The 25,817-nt window shown below is 43.4% G+C and overlaps 1 protein-coding gene across 2 annotated transcripts in view; it reads left to right on the forward strand.

Moving 5' to 3' along the window:
* LAMP3 (lysosomal associated membrane protein 3) overlaps positions 1-25,460 on the forward strand; it is a 36,030-nt gene extending 10,570 nt beyond the window's left edge. The window contains exons 4-6 of one of the 2 annotated variants that reach the window (XM_023551505.2): positions 5,854-5,911; positions 8,208-8,378; positions 12,136-19,671. In XM_023551505.2, coding sequence (XP_023407273.1) covers positions 5,854-5,911; positions 8,208-8,378; positions 12,136-12,275 — 369 coding nt within the window. In that variant the 3' untranslated portion in view covers positions 12,276-19,671. Of the gene's footprint in view, positions 1-5,853; positions 5,912-8,207; positions 8,379-12,135; positions 19,672-19,692 lie in introns of those variants that run through there. The other variant, XM_023551506.2, reaches the window with a different exon arrangement.
* Positions 25,461-25,817: the final 357 nt, after the last annotated feature.

Consider the following 25,817-nt stretch of genomic DNA (forward strand, 5'->3'; position numbering starts at 1 on the left):
GACCCTACAGGACAGAGAGGCAGTGCTCCATGTTTCTGCCAGCCCTAGTCCTCCCTCACAATTTCTACAGTTCAAAAGAGAATTTAATTAAGCAAAAAACAGGCCACAAACTCAAGGCCAACAGGAATTAAGGACTTGATGAGAAAAGCCAACTGGTAATTTTTTCTTCTTCAAACATGCAGTCCTTACATTTTTATTTTCCCCTGTTTGATGAGGACCTGAAGACAGGAAAGATTTCGTTTTTCCGTTAAATCTGCATTAAAAAAAAAAAAAAAAAAACTGGGGTCAGCGTGACAAACAAAGTAACAACTGACATAGCCTCAGAGGCCTGGTGGGACAGTGGTTAAGAACTCAGCTGGTAACCAAAAGGTCAGCTGTTCTAATCCACCAGCCACTCCTTGGAAACCTTACGGGGCAGTTCTACTCTGTCCTATAGGGTCGCTACCAGTCAGAATCGACTTGATGGCAACAGGTTTTGGACAGAGCCTTGGTAGTAAGGAGGTGAAAGGGGGGAAGGAGAATGCTTGTCCCACCCAGGGGGAGCGGCCACTCCCCAGTTCCAGCTGGTGGTAGGGCTGTGTGAAGCCAGCGACTGTCCCCATCTTTACGAATGGCATTCATTCCGAGTGGCCGGGGCCTACTGTCCCAGCTGTGAAATACTTCCCACATCACCTCTCTCCCCAGATAATGAGAGGCCGACATTCCGGATCTTCATTGTTCAAGGGAAGGCAGAAATCTAGATCTTTTCACGAAAGTGCATGATTCTTAAATGCCAGCAACACGGTTTTTAAAAATGTGAGCATCATGCTGGCCGACAAAACAAAACACAGTTTCAGGCCACATCTGGCCTCTGGGCCCCGGTACCGTAGCTTCTGCCCTAAAAAGTGGAATGCGTGGAATGCATTTGAGCAGGAAAGCCTTCTAGGTCCTTCCAACAGTTCAGTCGCTTTTCAAACATTTCTACTATCTAGAGTAGTGTTGCTTGAGAACCATACTGTGGACATTTTGGGCAAGATGGCTGGTCGTGGGGGCTGTCCTGTGTCTTGTAGGATGTCTAGCTGCATCCCTGATCTCTATCCACTAAATGCCAGTAGTACACGCACACACACACACACATACACACACCCCAGTTGTGACAACCAAAATGTCTCCAGGCATTGCCAAATGTCCCCTGAGGAGAAAAATCACCTCTAGTTGGGAACCACTGCTCTGGAGAAAAAGAAAACCCTTGGAAGATAGGAGCTTGTGCTGGTTACAATGAAATACAGATTACAAGTGAGAACCAAGGCTGTAGAATGCTAAATGTATGTTCTTGTTGTTGTTAGGTGCTGTCGAGTTGGTTCTGACTCATAGCAACCCCAGGTACAACAGAATGAAACACTGCCCAGTCCTGCACCATCCTCACGATCATTGTTATGTGTGACCCATTGTTGTAGCCACTGTGTCAGTCTAACTCGTTGAGAGTCTCTTTTTCACTGACCCTCTACTTCACCAAGCATGGTGTCGTTTTGCTGATCAGAAAACTGATTTAGCTGCTATCAGCCAATTTATCAGTAAGAATTTATTGAGCACCTACATTGTCCCCAACACTGGGCTAAGCATTATGGGAGAAAATAAAAGAAATACAGGCTACAGTTACAGGTTTCAAGTCACATACAATTTGTAATTTTTAAAATTGAAATACTACCAGTGACAAAACATAAAGAAGAATCTGTCTCCTAAGATATTGCTTGGCCTAGCTGTTCATCAAGACTTAAGTCATCCACCTTGTTCTCTTTGTGACTGTGGACAAGTTGTTAGCTCGCTCCAGCCTCGGTTCCTCTTCTATAAAATGGGCCTACCCCTCACCTGTTTTGCTGGGCTGCTGTGAGTGTGAGCTGAGCTAACACACGTGGCTGCGCTGAGTGTGGGGTCTGGCCCATCTGGGGGTCAGGAGAGGTGGGTTTCCTTTCTCATTTCCCTCAGTTTCGTTTTTTGAAGAACTGAAAACCTTTCTGTCTCAATGCCTCACTTGATTAAATTAACATGCCACACGGTGTTCAGGCCCTTCAGGTTCAAGGTAAACATCCCTCACTGCCACCCAGCTTCCTTCCTGCCCAGAAGGTTTGTTTTAAAAACACTCTTCGGCAACTTTGGGTAGAGTTTATTTTTCTGTGCTCATCACTGTGCCTTTCTTGCTGGCAGCAGAGTTTCCATAAACCAGGTTGGAAAGGCCTCAACTCCAGGCTCTGGGATGTGGGAGTAATAAGGCACTGAGGGAGAGGGTGGGGCCAGAACCAGGCAGTGTGTCTGCCAGCGAAGGTCTTGAAGTCCAGAGCTACTCACCACCTAGGGTTTTCCCAGAGCCTTTCAAGTGCATCTGGGGCCCTCTTGACTACATGCTGGGCTCCTGAGAATTAGGATCGATGCTCAGATGTTAACTAACACTCCTGGAGTGTACTACTTAGAACTCCCCAGGATCCTATGCCCCTGCTTTTGCTTATGATTTTCCTTCATCCTGGAAGGCCCCCTCCACCCTCACCACCATTTTGTATTCGGTTCTGATTCATGGCGGCCCTGTGCAAAATGGAACAAAACATGGCCTGGTCCTGCACCATCATCGTGATCACTGGTGTACTTGAGTCCATTGTTGCAGCACTGTGTATTTTGAATGCATCTAACCTAGGGGGCTTATCTTCCAGCACCATATCGGGCAATATTCTGTTGTGATCCATAGGGTTTTCACTGGCTGATTTTTGGAAGTAGATTACCAGGCCTTTCTTCCTAGTCCTTCTTTGCCTGGAAGCTCTGCTGAAACTATCCATCATGGGTGACCCTCCTGGTGTTTAAAATACCAGTGACATAGCTTTCAGCATCATAGCAACACTTAACAAACTGACAGACCAGTGGTAGATTCAACCTTTAATGTGGCTCAATTATTATCCCTCTGTGATGTCTTCTCTCCCCCAGCCTCCTCCTCCCACCCCTCCTCCACCCCAGGAGAAAATGAGAATCCTCTCTGTGTTCCCTGAGCAGTCTCTCCAAGCCACCATCAACTCACTGGTCACGAGATCGCCACCTTGAGGACAGAACCTCGGCTTTATTCAGTGTCCCTCTCTAGTGGCCAGCCTGACTGTACATAGTACAGCTGTAGCAGTGGTTGATGGATGAATGGATGAGTAAAGGAGTGGATATAAATTTCAGAGAGGCCTCTGGGCCAAGTTGCCACAAAGTAGATCAGCAAGTCTAAAGAAACAGCCTCTTTGGCTTCCTTTTGGTATGTCTAGGACAAAGGTGTCTTTTCTTTTTGAAAAAATTCATACTGTGCTTTAGGTGAAAGCTTACAGCTCAAGTTAATTTTCCATACAAAAATTTATACACTTATTGTTTTGTGACCTTGGTTGCCACCCCCACAATGTGACAACACACTCCCCCTTTCCACCCCGAGTTCTCTGTGTCCATTCTTTCAGTTCCTGTCCCTTCCTGCCTTCTTGTCTTGCTTTGGGACAGAAGCTGCCCATTTGGTCTCATATATTTGATTGAACTAAGAAGCAGGTTTGTCATGTGTGTTATTTTTTATTTTATAGGCCTCTCTAATCTTTGTCTAAAAAGTGGGCTTTGGGAGTGGTTTCAGTTCTGAGTTAGCAGGGCCCGGGGACCATAGTCTCCAGGGGTTTCTCCAGTCTCTGTCAGACCAGTAAGTCTGATCTTTTTTCACGAATTTGAATTCTGTTCTTCATTTTTCTCCCACCCTGTCCAGGACTCTATGTTGTGATCCCTGTCAGAGTGGTTGGTGGTGGTAACCAGGCACCATCTAGTTCTTCTGGGCTCGGGCTAGTGGAGTCTCTGGTTTATGTGGTCAGTTTGTCCTCAGAGCAAAGGTTTCTTGATTTAGTCACAACAATGCTGAGCAAAAAAAAGACCTGACAGGTGTTGAAGACAAAATCCACACCCTGAACATCTGTGACTATGAAACTCTCACGATACACTTAGCAGAAGTTGAGGGAGGACCCTGGCGCCTTATGGTCCTTGGCAGGCTACCTTCCTGGACATGCTCGATGGCTGGCTTGTTCCCCATCCCCTGTGCAAAGGTGAACCTGCTGGTAGACCCTGAGTTTGCTATGGAAGAGGTTTTGGGCCTCAGAAATTAGAATCTCTTTGGTGAGGTATTGCAGAGCTCTCCTCAGATACGAGCAGTGAAAAGCCACAGTGTCATGTCTTACTGGCTGGGCAGTGAGATGGGACTCTTACAAGTGGTCAGTTTGAGTGGACATATGTGTACCATGCACCCATGTGCCTGGCCCCAGCCTGAGCTGAGTGTTGAAGTTCTGTATGCAGCTATTAGGAGTCCTCAATCCCCTTCTGTCGATGCTGGTGGTTAGTCCAAAGGTTTTCACTTTGTCTTCAAGAATCTGGCATGGTAGATATTTGTCCCTCTCTACCACAAACCAGAAAAATATATGGCAGAGAGTAACCCTGTGGGAGTCAAAGGAGAAAGCAGACTCTGTAAACTGCATGTGTGGCATGTACTTTCCCTGAGTTTGGGGTAAATCTGACACCTGCTGAAACTCCAAAAGGTTCTCCCCCACCCCCCAGCTGAGGTTTCAGTTGTTTCTTTAGTCAATAGGGCTATCTCAGTCCAACTTACCTTGCTTGCTCCTCTTTCTGTGGTAGATCTGAGTACTAGGATACCAAAACCAAACCAAACCCATTGCCGTTGAGTTGATTCTGATTCATAGCGACCCTACAGGACACAGTAGAACTGCCCCACAGGGTTTCCAAGGAGCACCTGGTGAATTCAAACTGCTGGCCTTTTGGTTAGCTGCCAAGCTTAACCACTACCTGATGGTATATCATCACTTTAGCCATGAAAAAAGTATAAATGGACTCTAATGGGGTCAAGATTATTATTGTCATTTTTTCTTAGGACTAGATTTGAGATTCTAAAAGTAATTCAATTTCAAATCCTGATTTTAGTTGCTCTGCTGTTTTTTGCATCTCTTATTTGCCGACAGTTTTCTAATGAGAGTTTGAAAGTGATAACCCTAAATCAGCCGCTTTGTAAAAACAGAAATCATCCCTTTTTGAGCTTACCCTTTCATATCCAAATTCAATTTCCATGAATATTTCATACCGTCAGTTTCTTACGAGGTTATAGGACTGTTATTTAGCTTTTTTATTTGTTTTGTTTTTCCAAGAAGACAATCTCTGGATAAAAACGTGGACCACTGCCTACAGAAGATTAGAACACAACCACCGAGGACACCAATAACCTCACCCATTCTTCCCCAATCCCTCATGGTGACCCCATTTGACCAATTTGGAGACATGAACCCACTAATTTATTTAAAGCAATTGACACCCTACTCGGGAAAACACATACACAATTTTGCATACATCTTTCCCCCTGAGGGTTCGTGGGCCCCACGAAGAGCACCCATGGTATCGTTAAGGAAGAGTGGTCCTCAGGTTAAGAATCGCTGTCTTAAGATATTAATTACTAGTAAAAGCTTAATATATACTCCTCCCAAATCCTCCATCTCCTGGGTGTACTTGCATTTTAACAGCGGTAAACTTGGCCCAACTGAAGGGGCTCAGTTTGTACTGGTGGAACTTGAATTTCAGATTCTAGCAACATGTATGCTGTAGAGAATTCTCTGGCCAAGGGTCAAGCCCTTACTTATTATTTATTTCCTACATGGTATGTTTACTTTTTATTTGACATTTTCAAACACAATCATGGCTCAGTACCAACACATCTCCAAAGCCCCCAAATCAAGGATTTAATATCTGGAATCTTTCCCAAAGTTTGTATGCCAGGAGCATAAACATAAAATGGAGATTGCCCAAAGGTTAACAGTGTTGTTTTTACAGGATGAAAACTCATATTGTATCAGTGAAGTGGGAGCCTTTCTGACTGACTCACATCCAGGTCAGTACTTAGAGAATGGCTTTTCCCCTAGCGATGGCATTTTTTCATCCCATTGAACCCTCTCATCTCTGATGCTGCTTTTCAGAAAAGGACTGAGAGAGTAGCCAGCTGTATGACTTTGGGGCATTTACTACATCTTCGAGTGCTTCATTTTGCTTGTCTGCTCATGAAGGAGGTGGGACAAGATGAAGCCTGAGGTCATTATCATCAACAATAAAGAGTTCAGTGACTTTCTGACAGGTCTGCTGCTAATGGCGCAGTTTATCCTATACTCTTGGAGTCATGGCGTCCCTGGGTGATGCAGACATGCTCGGCTGCAAACCAAAAGGTCAGAGGTTCAAGTCCACCCAGAGGTGCCTAGGAAGAAAGGCCTAGAGATCTACTTCCAAAAAATCAGCCATTGAAAACCCCACGGAGCACTGTTCTACTCTGACATGCATGGGGTTGCCATCTGACTCATGGCAACTGGTTTTCTTGGAGAAATTGGTTTTCTTGGAAGCATGCATTTATTCAACTAAAATGCATCTAGTGCTTGCTAGGGGCCAAACCCTGTATTAGGCACTGGGGGCTCCATAATGATCCAAACAGACAGTCCCTGTCCTCAGGGACCTCACATTTTAGAGGGCTGGGAGAGACTGTGAATTAACACATTAAATGAAAATGCAATGTCAAGTAGTGCTAAGTACTATAAGGAAACACCAAGCAGGGTGGGGGGCAGAGAGCAATGGAAAGCTATTTTAGATAGGGTCTTCAGGAAAGCCTCTCCAACGAGGTGATGTTTGAGCAGAGACCTGAAGGAAGTGGGGAAGTAACCACAGAGGTATCTAGGTCTGGGGAAGCCCTTGACTTGTGGCAGGAACAACAGACACACAGATGCTAGTGTGTGTAAGGGCCAGCAGGAGCCCCAGACAGTGAAGAAAGCAGAAGAGGGGGTCAGAGGGAGGCCAGGACTGGAGCAGGTAAGGCCGGTAGGCAGAGCAGGGTAAGGACTTTGGATGTTATTCTAAAATGTGATTTGATGCCATTGCAGGGCTTGAGGTAAGGCATTGATAGGTCAGATTTACACTTAAAGAGGCTCACTTTGGTTGCTATATAGAGTACTGCCCACAGCGAGTGGAAAAAGGTGGAGAACTCATACTGACATCACTTCTAGAGAAATAATGCTCCCATTCAAGTCAGGTGAGTTTCTCTGAGGCCTCAAATGTTTTCCTGGGAAGCATAGACTTAGATACCAGTTGCCTTCGAGTAGATTCTGACTCATAGCGACCCTAGAGTAGCCCTATAGGACAGAGTAGAACTTCACCTTAGGGTTTCCAAGGAGTGGCTGGTGGATTCGAACTGCCAACCATTTGGCTAGCAGCCCTAGCTCTTAACCAACCACTGTGCCACCAACAAACCTTTATTGAACACCTCCTCTGCGCCAGGTATTGTACTGGGGATTTTCATGTCTGCTTTCTTCTTGTTGAACTTTTATCTTTTGGCTGATTTGAACTTATTATTTCATTCATTAATGGACATGTACTAAAGGAATGAAAATATGGAGAAATGTCTGTTTAAAATATTAGCTCTATAGCATTGACATTGTTGCAGAGTGTGCTGTCGATGACGATTAGTTAAATGTAGAAAAGATGTCATAGTCGACAACTCACTTTCATGTGCTTTAACTTGCTCAGATCAGCCTCCCAGTACAGGCTGTGGAATAAATATTGTGAAATGGTGTGAGTGTTAACATAAATTAGCTAACATTATCATAGGTGTGGGCGAAACTTTAACCAGCGATAGGGTAGTACCCTTTCAACTGCAGGGAAAGGAAAGTAGACCAGAAGCTGATTTAGAAACTGAGAGAGGGGAAAAAACAATTCTAGGTCCCCTGTCTCTGCTTTGATTCATTAAGGGTTCGTGTGACTGAAAGTCTCAGGGAGCAATCTTACTTCTTATTTCTGAAGATTTTGTGGGCACCACTCTGTAAGCCCCCAAGCATGGACAGTATTTCCCACCAGCTGTGTCCCCAATGATTTAAAATAACTGAAGAGAACATTCCCAACATTTCTCATTTCGATGTTATCACATTCCAATTTACATAAGACTTCCCCCCAATGTATGCCAAATAGAGCGCCCAAAAAGTCCCCACACAGCACCAGGGTGATTTTTCAGGTGAAGAAGGTGGCAGAGCCCCCAGAGAGCCAAGTCTGAAGGGAGATCATTTAACCACACATGGGCTGCCCAGCAACAGCTGGACCTCAATGAATGCACCCCGGGATTCTTACACATCTGTATTCCACCTCCGTATCTGCAGAGAGAATCTACCAAGGAATGAAAAGCGCCATGGTCTTGTTTGAGACGACGGCTGGGCATTCCTTCAAGTGTGTGAGTGAACAGAGCATCAGGCTGTCAACCCACCTTCAACTGAAAACAACGAATGTTCAACTTCAAGCCTTTGATTTTGAAGGAGACAACTTTGGAAATGGTAAGTTATGGATTCCTTACATTACAAACATAAACTTCAGAGGCCCAGGGGTAGTGCTAAGTTATTTTCCATCTGAAGCTGTCAAAGGGGCAAGAATCACATGAGCTTCCCAGAACGATATGATTCCACCAAGCCCTTGGGGTCGAGTTTCTCTGGCCCCCTCTCTGTCCCACCATTCCTCTATAACTCAATAAACCAAAAACCAAACCTGTTGCCCTTGAGTCGATTCCAACTTATAGCGGTCTATAGTACAGAGTAGAACTGCCCCATAGGGTTTCCAAGGAGGATTCAAACTGATGGCCTTTTGGTTAGCTGCCAAGTTCTTACCACTGTGCCACCATGACTCAATAAACCAAAAAAACCAAACCCACTGTCATTGAGTCGATTCCGACTCATAGAGACCCTATAGGACAGAGTAGAACTGCCCTGTAGGGTTTCCAAGGAGCACCTGGAGGATTCAAACTGCTGACCTTTTGGTTAACAGCCATAGCACTTAACCACTATGCCACCAGGGTTTCCCCATGACTCAATACCAACCTCAAAATCAGACGCCTTAGGCCACTCATGTCTACTCTCTTCCAGGCCACTTTTGGACTAAGACAAACTCATTCAAAACTGAAAATCAGCAGAACCTGTTCTCCTTGTCTGACTCAAACACATATTCTCACTCACTTAAACTCACACCCACTCAATCAGAAAAATCAGAAAACACCACCTATGACCAGCGTCCCCCACCCCCAATCTTTACATGCTGTTGAGAGCTGGTGAACTTAGGTGTGCTTAGAGAAGGCTTTAAAAAGCCTGTGCATTCCTGATCCTACAATTAAAGATTTCGGGGTAGATTCTACTCCATTTACAGAGGAAAAGGAAAAAGATGCAACAATTCAAGACAGAAATAAGCTCTGCTGGATCCCTTACGTCGGTTACAAGCTGTTGTACCTCAGAGTCAGTTTTAGTCTCCATTCAAGTTCTGCTTTGGGTTTTAACCACCGCACCCAGAGCTTGCCTGATGACTGACCAGGGGAAACACGTCTAGGAAGCAGACAAGGGGCAGACAGGGTAACTTTCTAGAAAACTGTTTCCTCCCCACCAGGAAGACAAAGTGTTACAGGGATTTCTACACCTGACCAGGAGGCTCCTGAACTTCAATTTCTAAAGTATCCCTCTTACAATAACTCGACGTCATTATAAGTACCTCTCAATTGTCCAAGGTTCTAGAGTAAGTTAGAAGTTTAGCCAGGAATTAGGCTTTTATAAAGCAAAGCTGAATTTACTTTTGGCTTTCATGATAAAATTAAAGATGTCCCTGGCAGAAACTTCTGGCGTGCTAGGTGGAAAACATTCAGCAGAGGAAGGACAGGGTATCACTTGCCATAGGTCTTCTGATTCCTGCACATTTTCTCTAAGTCACCTTCCCGGCACCTGTGGCTTGCACCTTTACACAGAGCAGGACTGAATTGGAAGATGTCCTAGTAGGTGTTGCCCTGGCTTTGTCATCCAGTCTCAAAACTCCAGATTTTGGGGAAACTAATTTATTTCTGTTAAAAAAATCATTTATGAAGGTTTGAAAAGTCTCTGTAATCATGTGATCTTAAAACAAGGTACAAGCTGGCTCTTATTCCCCCTGAGAACCAGCTCACGAACCAGGAAGTAAGCAGATCTAAGAGACCTTGTAGGGGCAGAGGTTGGAAATAAAACTGCAGCAGCCGCAACCTGGCTTACTGTTTGCAGTCCTCACAGGGAGAGCTAGAAAAACTATCTTTTTTTTTTTTGCCTTTAAAACTTTTTATTTATTTATTTATTTATTGTAATGACCATTCACTAAATAGTTCCCCAGGCAGGAAACGTTAGAGTTATCCTTACCTCCTCTCCTTCCTGTACCCCTCATACAAACAGTCACGAAGCCACATCATCCTAGCTCCAAAATATTGCTCCTGTTCATGCCACAGTTATGGCTTCAGCTCACCTCCATATTCCCAGTCTGCACTTCAGATTTCACTAAAGAAGCCCAAATGTCAAAATGCGTGTTGCTTTGTAAATACCAGAGAGTAAGGAGCTCTCGTGGCACAGGGGTTTAAAGCGCTCGGCTGCTGTCCAAAAGCTCATCGGTTCAAACCCACCAGCTGTGCTATGGGAAAAAGATGTGGTCGTCTGCTTCCATTAAGATCTACAGCCTTGGAAACCCTATGGAGAAGCTCTACTCTGTTCTCTAGGGTTGCTATGAGTCAGAATCCACTGGAAGGCATACAACAAAAGCTAGAGGGGAAAAAGAAGAGAGTTGAAAAAAAAATTACAATATGGTGCTTTAAAAGACATGTGCAAAGGGCTGTGGGGGCTGGGAGGAAGGGTGACTGACACAGTGTTGGGGAGGGATCAGAGGGGGCCTCCATGCGTGACCTTCAAACAGAGAACTGGAGAAATATCCAGCAAGCGTAAAAGAGAATGGTCATCCCAAACCATGGAACCCTGGATGTGAGGGCGATCTACCTGTGACATCCATCACCCCATTGATCGCCAGGGTCGATCCGGCTAACCCGGCTGGCTAGGTTGTTGACCCCTTCCTCCCTCACTGTTCCATGTATGTTCCCCCCGAAGCTGCTCACTCGGTCAAAAAGGAGGACCTTCTCTGACAGAGGAGACGACCACCATCCTTTGGTCAAGGATAAATGAGTAGCTCCCCTACTGGAGCCTCCAGACAAGCTCTCAAGGTCCAGACCGTAGAAGCCTGACTGCCCGGTTCTCTGACCCTCCTTCCTACAATCCTGGTGTCCCAAGGCTGCCGGAGCAGCCTCTTTAAGAGGCATAGCATTTGGGTGGAGAACTTCTTCCGTATCCATTGATGCAGGTCCTTGTACCCAGAGTTGAGAAACAGGGTTCCAGAGCTCACTGTGACTTGAGAATCAGGGAATCATAATGATCCTGACCCTGTAGACCAAACCCAACCCACCCCAACCCAACCCAAGCCAACCCATTGCCATAGAGTTGATTGCTACTCAAGGTAACCCCATGTGTTACAGTGTAGAACTGTGCTCCATAGAGGTTTCTTGGTTGTAAGAAGCCCTGATGGCACAACAGTTAAGTGCTTGGCTGCTAACCAAAAGATTGATGATTCAAACCCACCCAGCGGCTCCACGGGAGAAAAGACCTGGCAATCAGCTTCCATAAATGTTACAGTCTAGAAAACTCTATGGGCAGTTCTACTCTGTCACATGGGGTCACCATGAGTTGGAATTGACTTGATGGCACCAACAACAATGACAGTCTTTACAGAAGCAGTTCTCTAGGCCTTTCTTTTGTGTTGCCACTGGATGGGTTTGAACCACCAACCTTTCGGTTAGTAACCCACCCAGTGCCATCGAGTTAGGTTAGTAGTCCAGTGCAAATGCACCACCCGGGGACCATTCTAGACCAAACCAGTGTTTCTCAAAGTTAGATCTGCTTCCCAACCTGTATCAGAACTACCCGGGAACCCACCTCAGATCCAGTGAATTATAATCTCTAGGGCACGGGGCCTGGGAGTCTTCATTTTAATATACTCCCCCACGTGATTAAAAGCACTGCAGGTTTCAGACCCATTGCACTGACCCTTTTGCTTCCATTTTCACCCATCTGAACGTTGGGGGCAGCAGGCGGGGGCCCAACAGCTCCCTTTCTTCCTCAGCCTCGTCCTCTGTGAAGCTCAGGCAGATAGGGCCAGTCTCCCTTCCCAGCGCTTGTGACCAGGCTGTAACACCTGTCACTCTGACTTCAATTACAGTGGATGAATGCTTCAGTGACAGAAGTAGAAGAGAAATCCCTGTGGCCATGGGCCTGAGTGTCACAGGACTGCTTCTGGTTTTGCTAACAGCCTGCCTGGTGGCCAGCAAGAGGCCCAGTAGAGGATGTGAATACACATAAAGCCACCTTCCCCTAAATGAGCAAGGCGAAGGCCTCTGGAATTCTGGCTTTTCATATTCAGCCTGAAGTGAAGGGATTGACTTCTCTAGTTGCCTGTCCCAATCTGATTAGGAAACCTAGCTTTCCACCAAAGTGCCATCAGAAAGCTAGTAAAGGGTGACCCCCACCTCTGCTTCCTCCTATTGGCTTGGATAGGCCATGCCCAACGGGCTTAAATCCCATCTTCCGCACCTGCGTAAAGCAGGGCTGGTTGAGAGAATTAGGGGGCAAGAGACAGGGACAGATTATTCACTAAGCCAGGCACGTGCCCATGGGCTTACTTGTGCTTGCTTACTCATCTGTAGTGCACACTTTCACCTGTTTTTCACCACATCAAAGATTTCTATCAAAGATGTGGTGAAGCCCATGTGAAATCATCCGCTACAGATTAGCAAGTAAACACAAATAAGTCCATGCGTACCTTGCTTACTGGTGACTCCGCCTCTGAGGGAGATGATCAAGCTGCTTGTAAGGAGAAAGGTAAATGCCCAAAGGAAGAACTGTGGACAAGACATTCTGTCTGAAACTTCATTGATTCTTCCTGTGCCTTTTAAACGAGTCTCAATATCCATGATTTAAAAAAAATAAATACTATGTTAAGAAAACGCTTTTCCAAATAGATTCTGAAGTGATTTTAAACTCCCGAATTTTGCTCAAGTTCTGATTGACTTAAATCACAGTTAGTCATTCTAAAAAAATTTTTAGCGAGGTATTCTACACTATCGTTGTGTATTATTAGTTGAAAATTAGAAAATATTGCCAACAGCTAATTTTTTTGTGTAAAGCACATAGCAAAGAACCTAGCAAACAAATGATGCTCAATGTTTGTCCTCCAATTGCTTCACCTTCACTTGTTCTCTACCTTCTTAACACCTTTTCTCTGATTTGTCTCTGTTTTCCTCTAATTTCACTCTATCCTTATAAATGTATTAAATTTATGGTTTTTATTTGGCACCCTTGGGAAGAGGCAAAGTATTAAAACGATCAGAAATGGTACACTAGAAGAGGTAGACCTACCCATTGTGAGCTCTTTTCTTTCTTTTGCAAATATTCCCCCCCCCAAAAAAAAAAAAACAGGAAATTACCAAGCGCAAATGATTGCTATGTGGAGGAAAAAAATTCTATCAAAATGGGGCCTAGACAGTTATTCATGGCTTTCTATCATTTTGGCTGTTTAAGTATGATAATTAGGGGTTTTATTTCAGAGAAAAGAGCATGATGGACTTCTGGGTGTTTTAACTGCTATTACTGGCAGGAAGTTTTCTTGTTTTTCTACATTTTCCAGAGCTGCCATTCATTATGTTTAACGGGAAGTTCACGAAGGTTGGCAACAGTCCTGTAACCACTGCTCACCTAGGAAATTTACTGGCCTTCCCTTGGGGTGTTTTTAGTTCTTTCCACTTTCTTGGAAGTGAGGCGGGCCGGGGACACACAGCAGTTTCACCAGAGCTTCAAGTGTCCCTGAGCCCTTTAGAGTGTCAGGAAATTCTGGTTTCTCCTTAAAACAGGAGGGTGCTTGTGAAGTCCTGGATGTAGGGACCCGGTGTACCGTCTAGTGACTCAGATGTAACAGGGAGGCAGGGCTTTGGAGAGGTCAGGTCCCACTGCATCTCTGCCCTCAAACAGGCACTAAGAGTCCACCAGTCCAGACTCCCGCGCTTGTACTTCTGCCTTAAGTGCACTTGAAAAGCGGAACAGGGCAGAGCCTGAGAGGTCCTGGAGAACCACTAAGGTTATCTTCAAGTATGTGGAAATCCCTCCTACAGCAGAGAGATGTAAGAAGTGGAATTTAAAATCTGGAGAAGAGGAATAAGGCCATAACCAGGAAGCAGTCAACTCCGACTTGTGATGACCCCGCGTGTCAGAGTAGAACTGTGCTCCACAGGATTTCCAGTGGCTGATTTTTCAGAAATAGATTGCTAGGCCTTTGAGGTGCCTCTGGGTAGGCTCCAACCACCAACCTCTTGGTTAGCAGTTGAACACGTTTGTGTCCCCCCGACACCCCTCCTCAGAGGGATAAAGCAGTTCACTTCAATTTTCCTTTCTGCCATGTTCAACAAGTACTTTTGAGTGATGACTACTGCTTAAACCTGTTAAAAACTTGTTGCCATTGAGTTGATCCTGACTTATGAGCAGCTCTATAGGAGAGTAGAACTGCCCCATAGGGCTTCCAAGGCTGTCATCTTTACAGAAGCAGACTGCCACATCTTTCTCCCACAGAGCGGCTGGTGGTTTCAAACTGCCGATCTTTCATTCAGCAGCCGAGTGCTTAGCCACTGGGCCACCAGGGCTCCTCTTTACTAGTCTTAGACAAACAAAATCTCTACCATTCAGCTTATGAAGAAATGATATGCTTAGTGCTGGCTAACTAATACCAAACCCACTGCCCTCCAGACCATTCCAACTCATAGCAACCCCGTAGGACTGAGTAGAACCACCCTACAGGGCCTTCCCAGGCTATAAATCTTTACCACACCTTTCTCCTGAGGAGCGGCTAGTGAGTTCGAACCAATGACCTTTTGGTTAGCAGCCGAGTGCTTTAACCACTGTGCTGCTCCCATTATCCTCCCCATGCCAATTATCTTTAGAATTAATCTGAATTGACATTCTAGTAACCACTAACAGCAAAGCCTTCATTCTAAACTGACCAGTAAATAAATACCCAGATGTGTTATTTTTGCTGAGTTCTCTCTCCTTTCCGGGGTGACTGGCAGGAAGCCCCACTTGAAGTCCTAGATGGGAAAGTGCCTCCTGGGTTTCTTCCTGTGTTGCCTCCAAGCCTATCCCCTCTGGTGGCCCTTCTAGGGCCCCCAGGGGTATTGTGGGGTGTGGGAAGAGAGCCTCTGGCTCTGATGCTTGCTTGCTGCAGCCCAGTCAGGGCAGTGGGCGTCTGTGAATGACTCTCAGAGGTACCACAGGGGCTTTTCTGATCCTCTTGGCCTAACTTGCCCCTTGCCATTAGCCCTTCTACTGCTTTCCCACCCGGGTGGTTTCAACTCAGTTTTTCCCTTCTCCTGAGGGTAGAATAAACGGCCTGTACTTATCCATCTCAGCAACTCCTTTACTAGAATCCCTTAGGAATAAGACACCTGCTGCCCACCAGTAGACTTGGACTCATGGTGACCCCGTGTGTGTCAGAGTAGAACTATACTCCATAGGGCTTTCAATGGCCGATTTTTCAGAAGCAGATTGCCAGGCCTTTCTTCTAGGGTGCCTTTGGGTGGACTTAAACCACCAGCCTTTCAGTTAGCAGTCGAGCGTGTTAAATATGTGCACCACCCAGGGACTCCAGAAATAATAGAAACCTTCACTAATTCCCCCCTGTAGATAAACATCACTAATTTTGATGCATTTCCCTCCAGTGAATATTATTTTACGTCATAACCGCAGGCATGCTGAGTACACAATTTCCATCCTTTTTACATGTACCTCATAAGCAGTTTCCCAAGCACTAAAGGCTCAAAGTATCATTTTTATGGCTGCCTTAATATGCTACATCATTATCATAATTTACTGAACTATTCTATAATTATTGAGAATTTTTATTTTTATCAGGTTTTACAGTTATAAATAATGTTGTGATTAATGAACGTGCATAAATATGTACCTGATTTTTGTTCTTTCTCCCATAGGATGAAGTGTTCAAAATGGTTATAATTTATACTTCGATACCAATTCTTACTTTTTAAGTAAAAAATTTAAACAAAGTAATAATGCATATGGTAAAAAAAAAGTAAGCACTACGGAAATATATGAAATGAAAAGTAGGGATTTGAATAACAACTAGAATCTTTTTCACAGAATTTCCCTTCCTCAGTATCTAACAGATTGATTTTTAAAAGCTAAAAAAAAAAAAAAAAAAAAACACCCAGTAGTAGTCAAAGAAAGAGATACCACCTAATGCAATAAGCTCTGCAAAACTGGTGAACAAGAAAAGAAACAGGAGACACTCAGGAAGCATGGAGAGCAGCAGTGGAGCTGGGCTTCTAACCCTGCTTCTCCCCATGCCCCTGCCCCAAAAGTCCATATGATGATAGAGAAAAAAAACCCTATAAACTCTTACAACCATTCACAGAGCAGCTGGGTGGGTTGAAACCGCCAATCCTTCGGTAAGCAGGTGAGCTTGTGCTGTGCAGGGACCTGAGATAATCAGTTAATGATAAAACATTAAGATTAAAGCATTATAGGGAAGCTACTAGGCATAGAGGAAACCCTGGTGGCATAGTGGCGTACGGCTGCTAACCAAAGGGTAGGCAGTTTCAATCCTCCAGGCCCTCCTTGGAAACTTTATGGTGCAGTTCTACTCTGTCCTACAGGGTTGCTATGAGTTGGAATCGACTCGACGGCACTGGGTTTGGTTTGGTTTTGGTTTACTAGGTATAGAAGATTTTTTTTTAATGATATTTGATTGTGTTTTCGGTGACGGTTTACACATCAAATTAGGTTCCCATCTGACAATTTCTACACAAATTGTTCAGTGCCATATTACATTTTTCAGTGTGCCAACATTCTCTTTAATTACGTTCTGTTTGTTCTGTTTCCAGTACTCTAGTTTCCCTACCTCCTTATCTTCTCATCTTTGCCTTAGAGTCATTGTTGACCTTTTCATCTCATATAGATGGTTTCTTTAATGGAGCACTGTACTCGCGGACAGTAGCCCTTATATTGTGAACCAGTCTGTTATTTTGCTAAAAGGTGACCTCAGGGGATAGTTTCAGTTCAAGGTTTAAAGAGTGTATCAGGGTGATAGTCTCAGGGAGTCATTTAGTCTCAACTGGTCCCGTAAAGTGTGGACTTTTTAAGCATTTGAGTTCTGTTCTGAGTTTTTCTTCCATTCTATCAGTGTCCATCGGTCGTGGCCCTGATCAGAAGGGGCAGTAGTTGTAGCTGGGCACCATCTGGATCTGACATGGAAGATATTTAGACCATCCAATATAAATATAAGTGGTTCTTCTGGAGTAGCACGTTCAAAAATAAAATGAGGACGTATCTGAATATTTAAGAGATTCCCTTGAGATAAAAAATTGACGTTGCAGATTGAAGGAGCACTTTGTGTCCCAGAAAGAATTGGTACGAAAAACTTAGCGCTGGGACATCTCAGAAGTAAGCTATAGAACTTCAAAGATAAAGAATTCTTTAGGCGTCCAGGTAAAAAAAAAAAAAAAAACTTTAAAGGGGGAATGTTAAAGTTGGCCTCGGATTTCTTTACAAGAACATTTAAAGCCAGCAAACCATGCACCGATGTCTAAAAAGTCCCAAGAGAAAGAAAGTGTGACCACAAAATATTAAGTACGGGACAATAGCCAGATATCCTCAAACATGAAATAATTCAACAGGTGCAACCAACGAGCCCTTCTTAAAGATACTGCTTAACAATGAAATTTGGTCAGATAAGAGACGAGCCACAACATTAACAAGGAAGTAAGCAAACAACCCTCCCGAATAAAGATGTCAAAATTAAAAAAAAAAAAAAAAGACTGATAAGGTGAGCATTTTATCCATTTAAATATAAAGAGTACTAAACAATTATGGGTCTGTGAATTTATCAAACAGATATACCATCTCATATATGAAATGATATTTGTACATAGTTATTCATTGTGGCATTGTTTGTGATAGTAAAAGATTAGAAACAAACCAAGGGTCCATCAATCAGGGATAGATTTAAAAACTATGGTACACCCACAAAAGAATACTATACACTATAAAAAAGGAATGTGGATGCTATGTATGTGTGTATAGTGGAAGATCTCTAAAATACATTGTTAAATAAAAAAAGCATAGAACATAATAGTAATAAAAGGGAGAATAAAAGTATATATTCATTTTTCTTTGTATCTGCAGAAAGAAACCTTGGAAATGCATATTAGAAACTAAGCAAAGTAATTATCTCACGGGGTCAGGGGGACTAAGAAGATGGAACAAGGGTGGAAGAGAAACTCTCAATGTGTATTATTTTTATCTCAAATCATGCAAATATGTTATATATTCAAAACACATTTTTAAACACTCTACGAATGGTAGTTATCAAACAAAATTGAAATGTTATAAACCTGGACAATATTAAAAAACAGTTATATAACTATTAAAATCTGGAGTTGGGGAAGGGGAGAAGGAAGGGGATCTGTCAGTGCTAATTTTCTAAAACAGTATCAATAGACAAGGTCTAAACTGGAAACACACAGTTTAGACAATGCATAGTGCTTCCAATGTATTGCATAACATCTTAAGGCATTTCATAATCTTTTAATCTCTGCTTCACTTCTTTTTTGAACCTTAGAGAGTACCTTTACGAAACAATATTTCCCGTTGCAGAGAAATATTTATTTGAAGTACAATTCCTCCAGTTTTGTTTTTGTTTTTTTCTTCCATTAAATTTGAGTACAATTAAAATCAGCATTTTAATAAAATAACATGTATAATCCTATTTTAATAAAAGCATTTCTATTTCTTTTTCCATCCATGTATCCTTATAGTTGTAAAGAAAGATACCTAAAATAATGCTTGTCCATGTTAGCAACGGTAATTTCTGGATGGATGTTCTTTAAGGCAATTGATTTTTACTTTTCTGTTTGTGCTTTTCTGAATTGTTTTAATGATTTGTAGTAAGCATATATCTTTTTTTTTTAAAAAAATAGAGTGATTTTTCTTTAAGCTTGTGTGTGAATATGTACACTCACACACACACACAGAGGAAGCAAATGTCTCAAAAGATTTATTATGGTGATTAACTGGAGTGGTCGAAATGTAGCAATTGGAGAGTTCTTTTTTGTGTGCGTTTTTCTGCATTTTAAGAACGTTTAAACAATGTTGGATTAAATAGCATAAAACTCTACAGAAAGGGAAAGTTGCCCTCCATTCCTATCCCCAGTCCTTCCCCAGCTTCTTGGGTATCTTCACACAAGACTTCTGTTTGAGCGCCTGTGATGGCCTGTGGTTCACCCTTCACTTCCAAGGTCTTAGGGAACTTCCACCTCAGCATACTGAGATCCACCATTCTTTTAACTGGCTACTTAGATTTTTTGTATGAGTGTGCCATTTTAAATTCCCCCAAAAGATAAGAGCCTTGAAAACCCTATGAAGCAGTTCTACTCTAACACATGGGGTCGCAACTGTGGGTTGGCAACTAACAGCAACACCTGAAGAAGGTTATCTTATTTAATCCTCCAACTAGCCTATCTATTATTGGCTTACCTGATAAATGAAGAAATTGCAAGGTTAAGTAAGCTGCCCAACATCACACAGCTAGTTCGCAGTGGAATTAAAACTTAAGCCCAGATTTGTTTGACTCCCAGTGGTGGCCTTCCCACGTGGGTCTGCTTCCTGGTCTGTGAGCACCACGCCTTACCCACGGTTACTGTGTTGTTTTCTCTCTTAGTGGATGAATGTTCCTCTGACTACACAATTGTGCTTCCTGTGATCGGGGCCACAGTGCTCGGTCTCTGTGCTGTGGGTTTAATTGTCTACGGAGTCCGCCTAAGGCGCGAATCATCCGGATACCAGAGGATCTGATTGGTGCCTGGGAAAGAAGAAATTATGGAGTTTAGAGAATCCTTTAATCACCCCGGATGCTGGGGGCTTCCCTCACAGTTTGCGTTCTCCCAAGCACATAGACCACCCTCGTCCAAGAATACAGAGCCATTCTGATTCACGTTCAAGCAGCGCTTCAATTTCTAAACACTCTTTTTCACGTTGTGAAAGATTTAGTGCGCTGCTTAAGGGTATTTTCTGGTTTCCTTCAGAATATTTTAATCACTCAAGTTAGCATGATGTGTGTAACACGGCCTGTGCCTTCAAATTATGGACCAAAACGTCAGTTGTCATTAACGCTGTGTTTACACTGGGGATTTTATTTTACCTTTGACTTTTTTCATTTTAAAGTATGCATCCGCTCTGTCTATAAAACACACTTTCTGTGCTTTTATTATCTGTTTGATGTGATGCCCATCTGCCTGGTGATGTATGACCTCCTTGTCCACTTTAAAAGTTTTTTTAAATCATCGGAAAGAACAACACACCATGGGATGTGTTAAGTTGTTGATGTGAAACCCACTAGAGGAACAAATCAGCTTATATTTGGTCTCTTGATGACTACTGCTCCAGAATCACTAAAGACTAAGAATTAGGAGACTGCAGGTCACAGGGTCAAATAACAAGCAAGAAACTGTACCAGTGGCCCTTATTTATTGAGCACATAGGTACCAGATGGTAGCTAAGCAATTTATATGCATTTCATTTAATTCTCACAACTTGTAAATGACTAAACTCAGACTGAAGGACATTATACCACTTAAATGTCACCCAGCTAACAGGTGCCAGAACCAGAATTCAAATTCATATTGGTCTGGTACCAAGGCCTTTGGTCTTTTCACTGTACCTAGTTACCTATGAAGCAGCCCTGGTGGCACAGTGCTTAAACACTCAGCTACTAACTTCGAACCCACCAGCTGCTCTTCAGGAGAAAGATGTGGCAGTCTGCTTCCATAAAAGATTTACAGCCTTGGAAACCCTATGCAGCAGTTCTCCTCTGTCCTATACGGTCTGTATGAGTTGGTATCAACTTGACGGCAATGAGTTAGTTGACTATAAGGAGCCCTGGTGGTGCAATGATTAAGCACTTGGCTTCTAACCAAAAGGTTGTTGGTTTGAACCCACCCAGCAGTTACTTGAAAAAAAGACCTGGTGATCTGCTTCTGTAAAGACTATAGTCTAGGAAACCCTTTGGGGCAGCTCTACTCTGTCACATGGGGTAGCTTTGAATCGTATTTGACTTGACGGGACCCAACAAGAAGAGTTGCCTGCAAAGACAATGACACTGAGTGCTGCTGAAGCCTCACACCAGCATATGCTCTATTTTTACAGAAGTGGATTTATCCAGAATTATAGGAGATTCAGGTAGAAGAGAAGAGGACTTTACAGGTAATGAAATAGTTTCTCTTTACTAAAGCTCCCTACTCCCTTGAAGGAGTCTGGGGGGCTCTGTAAAACATTAAAAGTCATCTTCTCACATTCAAAGGATTCTTTAGTTGTAGCTCTAGAGATGAAGGAATGGCATAAACCTCTCAAAGTATTTTTCATTTCTTTGAAAATGAGAGAAATAGTCTCACCCCTTATGAACTCTCTCTTTCGAGTGTAGACCCCCCCCCATGGTAAATTGCTTCTTCTGCACTTGTGTATTCATGTTTTCTATTCTAGTTCACTTATTCTGTAGAGCCACAAAAAAAACCAAACCCACTGACCTCGAGTTGATTCTGACTCACAGTGACCCTATAGGACAGAGCAGACCTGCCCATAGGGTTTCCAAGGCTATAAACCTTTTCAGAATCAGACTGCCACATCTTTCTCCCATGAAGTGGCTGGTGGGTTCGAAATGCCGACCTTTTGTTTAGCAGCTGAGTGCTTTAAACACTGTGCCACCAGGGCTCCTTATTTCTGTAGAGCAGCATGCCAAATGTTTTAGTTCTGCTTGTCTTTACTGCCAAAGAGAGGAACTCAATCAGGATATTAACGGACAAGACCATATCACCCTAGAATTCTTCAGGAAAGGAATAATTCAAGTTGACCTAGAGCTCGTGGTGACTTCCCTGACTTGTTCCTTTATGAGTCAGTACGGTTGATGAAGGAAACCCTGGTGGCGTAGTGGTTAAGTGCTAACCAAAGGGTTGGCAGTTCAAATCCGCCAGGCGCCCCTTGGAAGCTCTATGGGGCAGTTCTACTTTGTCTTATAGGGCCTCTATGAGTCGGAATCAACTTGATGGCACTGGGTTTGTTTTTTTCAGTTTTATGGTTGATGAGGTCCTGACTTTATTATCAATTGAATTTTTTATTTTATCAAGTTTTTGTAATAAAACTTATTCTGGAAATGCATTCTTGTCATTCATGTCTTATAATACCGTTTTTATGATATAAAAAAAAAATTTGTTTCCCATATTCTTAATGATGATGTGGAGGTGTTTGCTTGAATCAATAAGTTCTGTCATCTTTATTCTATCTTGTTGCTTTCTGTTGTTCTCCACTGCCACATTGTTACTAGGTAAGAGCCCATATGAGAGAAGCTGGATTCCTAAGAAAATAATCATATTAAAGTTAGAAATTTAAACTAAATCTCTCGACTCTTAAACTCTCTGACTGCATCACTGTTTTACTTGAGTGCTGCCACAAGTCATTCATGCATTCATTCAACCAACATCAGTTAGATAGACACATAAATGCTGTCAAGTCAACTCTGACTCATGACAACCTTATATACAACAGAACAAAATGTTGCCCGGTCCTGTGTCACCCTCAGGATCACTGGCATGTTCAAGTCCATTGTATGGCTATTCTTGCTGAGTGTCTCCTGTACGCTTGCTGGTTGGACAGTGTTCTGTTGTGATCCAGAAGGTCTTCATTGGTAAATTTTGAGACATGGATCGCCAGACCTTTCTTCCTAGTCTGTCTTAGTCTGGAAACTCTGCTGAAACCTGTTCACAATGGGTGACCCTGCTGTTATTTGAAATACTGGTGGCATATCTTCCAGCATCACAGCAACATGCAAGCCACCACAGTAGACAAAGTGACAGACCACAGATAACAGACCAACAGACAAGTGGTTTTTAACAATGATTAAGAACCTACTAAATGTCAGATGGAGCCCTGCTCACTCAGTGGTTAAGAGTTTGGCTACTAACCAAAAGTCGGCACTTCGAATCCACCAGCTGCTCCTCAGAAACCTTACAGAGTAGTTCTACTCTGTCCTATAGGGTCACTATGAGTTGGAATTGGCTAATAGGCAACAGATTTGGATTGATTAAATGCCAGACACTTGGTAAAGGCTGAGATGAATAAAAAAGACACTGTATAGCTATTTATAGCTATATGACAAACTATCTCAAAGCTTAGCAGCTTAAAACAGCAAACATTTATTCACACAATTCTTGAGGGTCAGGAATCTGGTACAATGTAGGAATCAGGCTCAGAGTCTCTCATGAGGTTGTAGTCAGGCTGTCAGCCAGGGATGCAGTCATCTGAAGGTTCAACTGAGGCTGAAGGACCTGCTTCCAAGCTCATCTGGAAGACAAAGAAGGAAGCACAGAGTCTGGTAGGTTCTGAAGGCAACATATCCCACACCTAGAAAAATTCTCTGGCCCATTTACCAGGTGTTATGGATTGAATTGTGTCCCCCGGGAATGTGTGTCAGCTTGGCTAGGCCATGATTCCCAGTATTGTGTGGTTGTCCTCCATTTCGTGATCTGATGTAATTACTCTGTGTGTTATATAAATCATAACCTCTATGATGTTAATGAGGCAGGACACAATCTATAGAATTAGGTTCTATGTTGAATCACTCTCTTTTGAGATACAAAAGAAATAATAAAGCAGAGAGGAGAGGGACCTCATACCACCAAGAAAGAAGTGCCGGGGGCAGAGTGCATCCTTTGGACCTATGGTTCCCGCGCTGAGAAGCTCCTCTACCAGGGAAAGACCGATGACAAGAGAGAAAGCCTTCCCTGGGAGCTGGCGCCCTGAATTCGGACTTCTATTCTCCTAGGCTGTGAGAGAGTAAATTTCTGTGTGTTAAAGCCACCCACTTGTAGTATTTCTATAATAGCAACACTAGATAACTGAGACACCAGGTCATACAGAAAGCTATCAGTTTTTAGTGGGGCCAAGGCAGAGAAGGGCAGTACAGTAGGTCCAGGCCGCAATGCAATCAATGCTCTTTGGGCCATACAATAAGGCAAATCTTATGGTGTTGTAGGTATCCATGGTGGGAAAAGGTGAAATACGGAATTTATGGCTAACTCTAATGGGGGTATCACAACACAGGCCTCTGGCATTCTAGATGAAGGTCACGCTACTTGCAGCAGAGAATATATGCCCTTTAAGAAACAGCTCTTGCCATCTGACTGGGTCCTGAGACACTTGGCTATGGGACACTGTCTTAGTCTGGGTTCTCTAGAGGAGCAAAACCACTGAGACGTACATATAAATAGAGAGAGAGAGATTTACTTCAAGGAAATGGCTCGCACAATTGTGGGGGCTGGTAAGTCCCAAATCCCTGGGTCAGGCTGTAGGCTGAGGACATCCCCTGGCTCACAGGGTTGTGGGAGCTGGTGAATCCAAAATCTGCAGGTCAGGCAGCAGACTGAAGATTTCCACAGGCTTATGTCCCAACAAGCGGGGGTCAGGTGACAAAAACAGTACAAGGTTGAGAGAGGAAGCAAGTTTGCTAGAACATCCATTTATATACGGCAGGCAGGCAGGCCACTCTCCAAAGGAAACTCTTCTTTCACCTGATTGGCTGCTCACATCAGATCACAAATTGGAAGGTGATTACCTAGTGTCTGCCAAACCACTGAGAATCACAGCCTATACAAGTTGATATTAACATTAACCATCACAGACACCAAGTGATATATATCCAGAACTGTCTGTTTTGAGCTGGATTCTGTCAAACCTGGAGCCCTAGCAGCATAGTGGTTAAGAGTTAGGCTGCTAACGAAAAGGTCAGCAGTTCGAATCCACCAGCCACTCCTTGGAACCCTATGGGGCAGCTCTACTCTGTCCTAGGGTCACTATGAGTTGGAATCGACTCCACGGCAATGGACTTTTTCTGTCAAACCCACTAAATTATAATGTTGGACAGGTCCAGCAGCATTCAGTTGTAAGGTGGAAATGTTGCATGGCAGGACCGGAGGGTCTGAGTGAGCCGCATGACCAGGAAGCCCAGGTCCCCATACTCTCACCAGAGTTGCACCAGTGCCCCTCCCTGGCTTATACCTGTGTATGGGCGTAATCTTTACAGGAGCAGATCACCAGGTCTTTCTCCCAAGGAGCCACTGGGTAGGCTTGAACCACCAACATTTCAATTAGCAGCTGAACACTTAACCGTTGTGCCATCAGGGCTCCTGTGAATATATCTTTCATATAAAGATTACAGCCTAGAAAACCCTATGAGGTAGTTGTACTCTGTCACATGGGATCACTATGAGTCAGAAGTGACCCAACAACAACGACAATGCGATAGGTGAGCTATGGTATATTATTATCGTTTTAATTTGCATTTCTCTCGTTTATTATGAGGTTAAGTATCATATTCACTTACATTTCCTATAATGTGAACTCCTTATTTGCCCATTTTCTCTTTCATTATAGATCTTTTTTTTTTTTTTTGTAGGAGCTCTTTATAGATTAAGGAAATTAGCCCTTAAGAGTTGCAAATTACAAAATTTTTATGTAATTGAGTTTACCAAAGTTTTAATAGCTTCTGAATATTGTGTTTGTGTATGCATGCTATCTTTGTCAGATTTTGGTTTCGGTATTATGTGCACGTCATCAAAGAACTTGGAAGACGTCGTCCTTTACTGTACTCTGAGACAAAATTAATATTATTGGAGTCAATTACTCTACTATTTGTGTGGAATTCCCTTGTAAGATAATGGGGGCCGCGGTGCTTTGGGGTGGAAGTGAAGGTGGAAGACGGGTGGTGGGAAAGGTCGTTATTTGATAATATTCTAGTTC

This window comes from Loxodonta africana, chromosome 1, assembly GCF_030014295.1.
Source record: "Loxodonta africana isolate mLoxAfr1 chromosome 1, mLoxAfr1.hap2, whole genome shotgun sequence".
Classification (NCBI taxonomy): domain Eukaryota; kingdom Metazoa; phylum Chordata; class Mammalia; order Proboscidea; family Elephantidae; genus Loxodonta; species Loxodonta africana.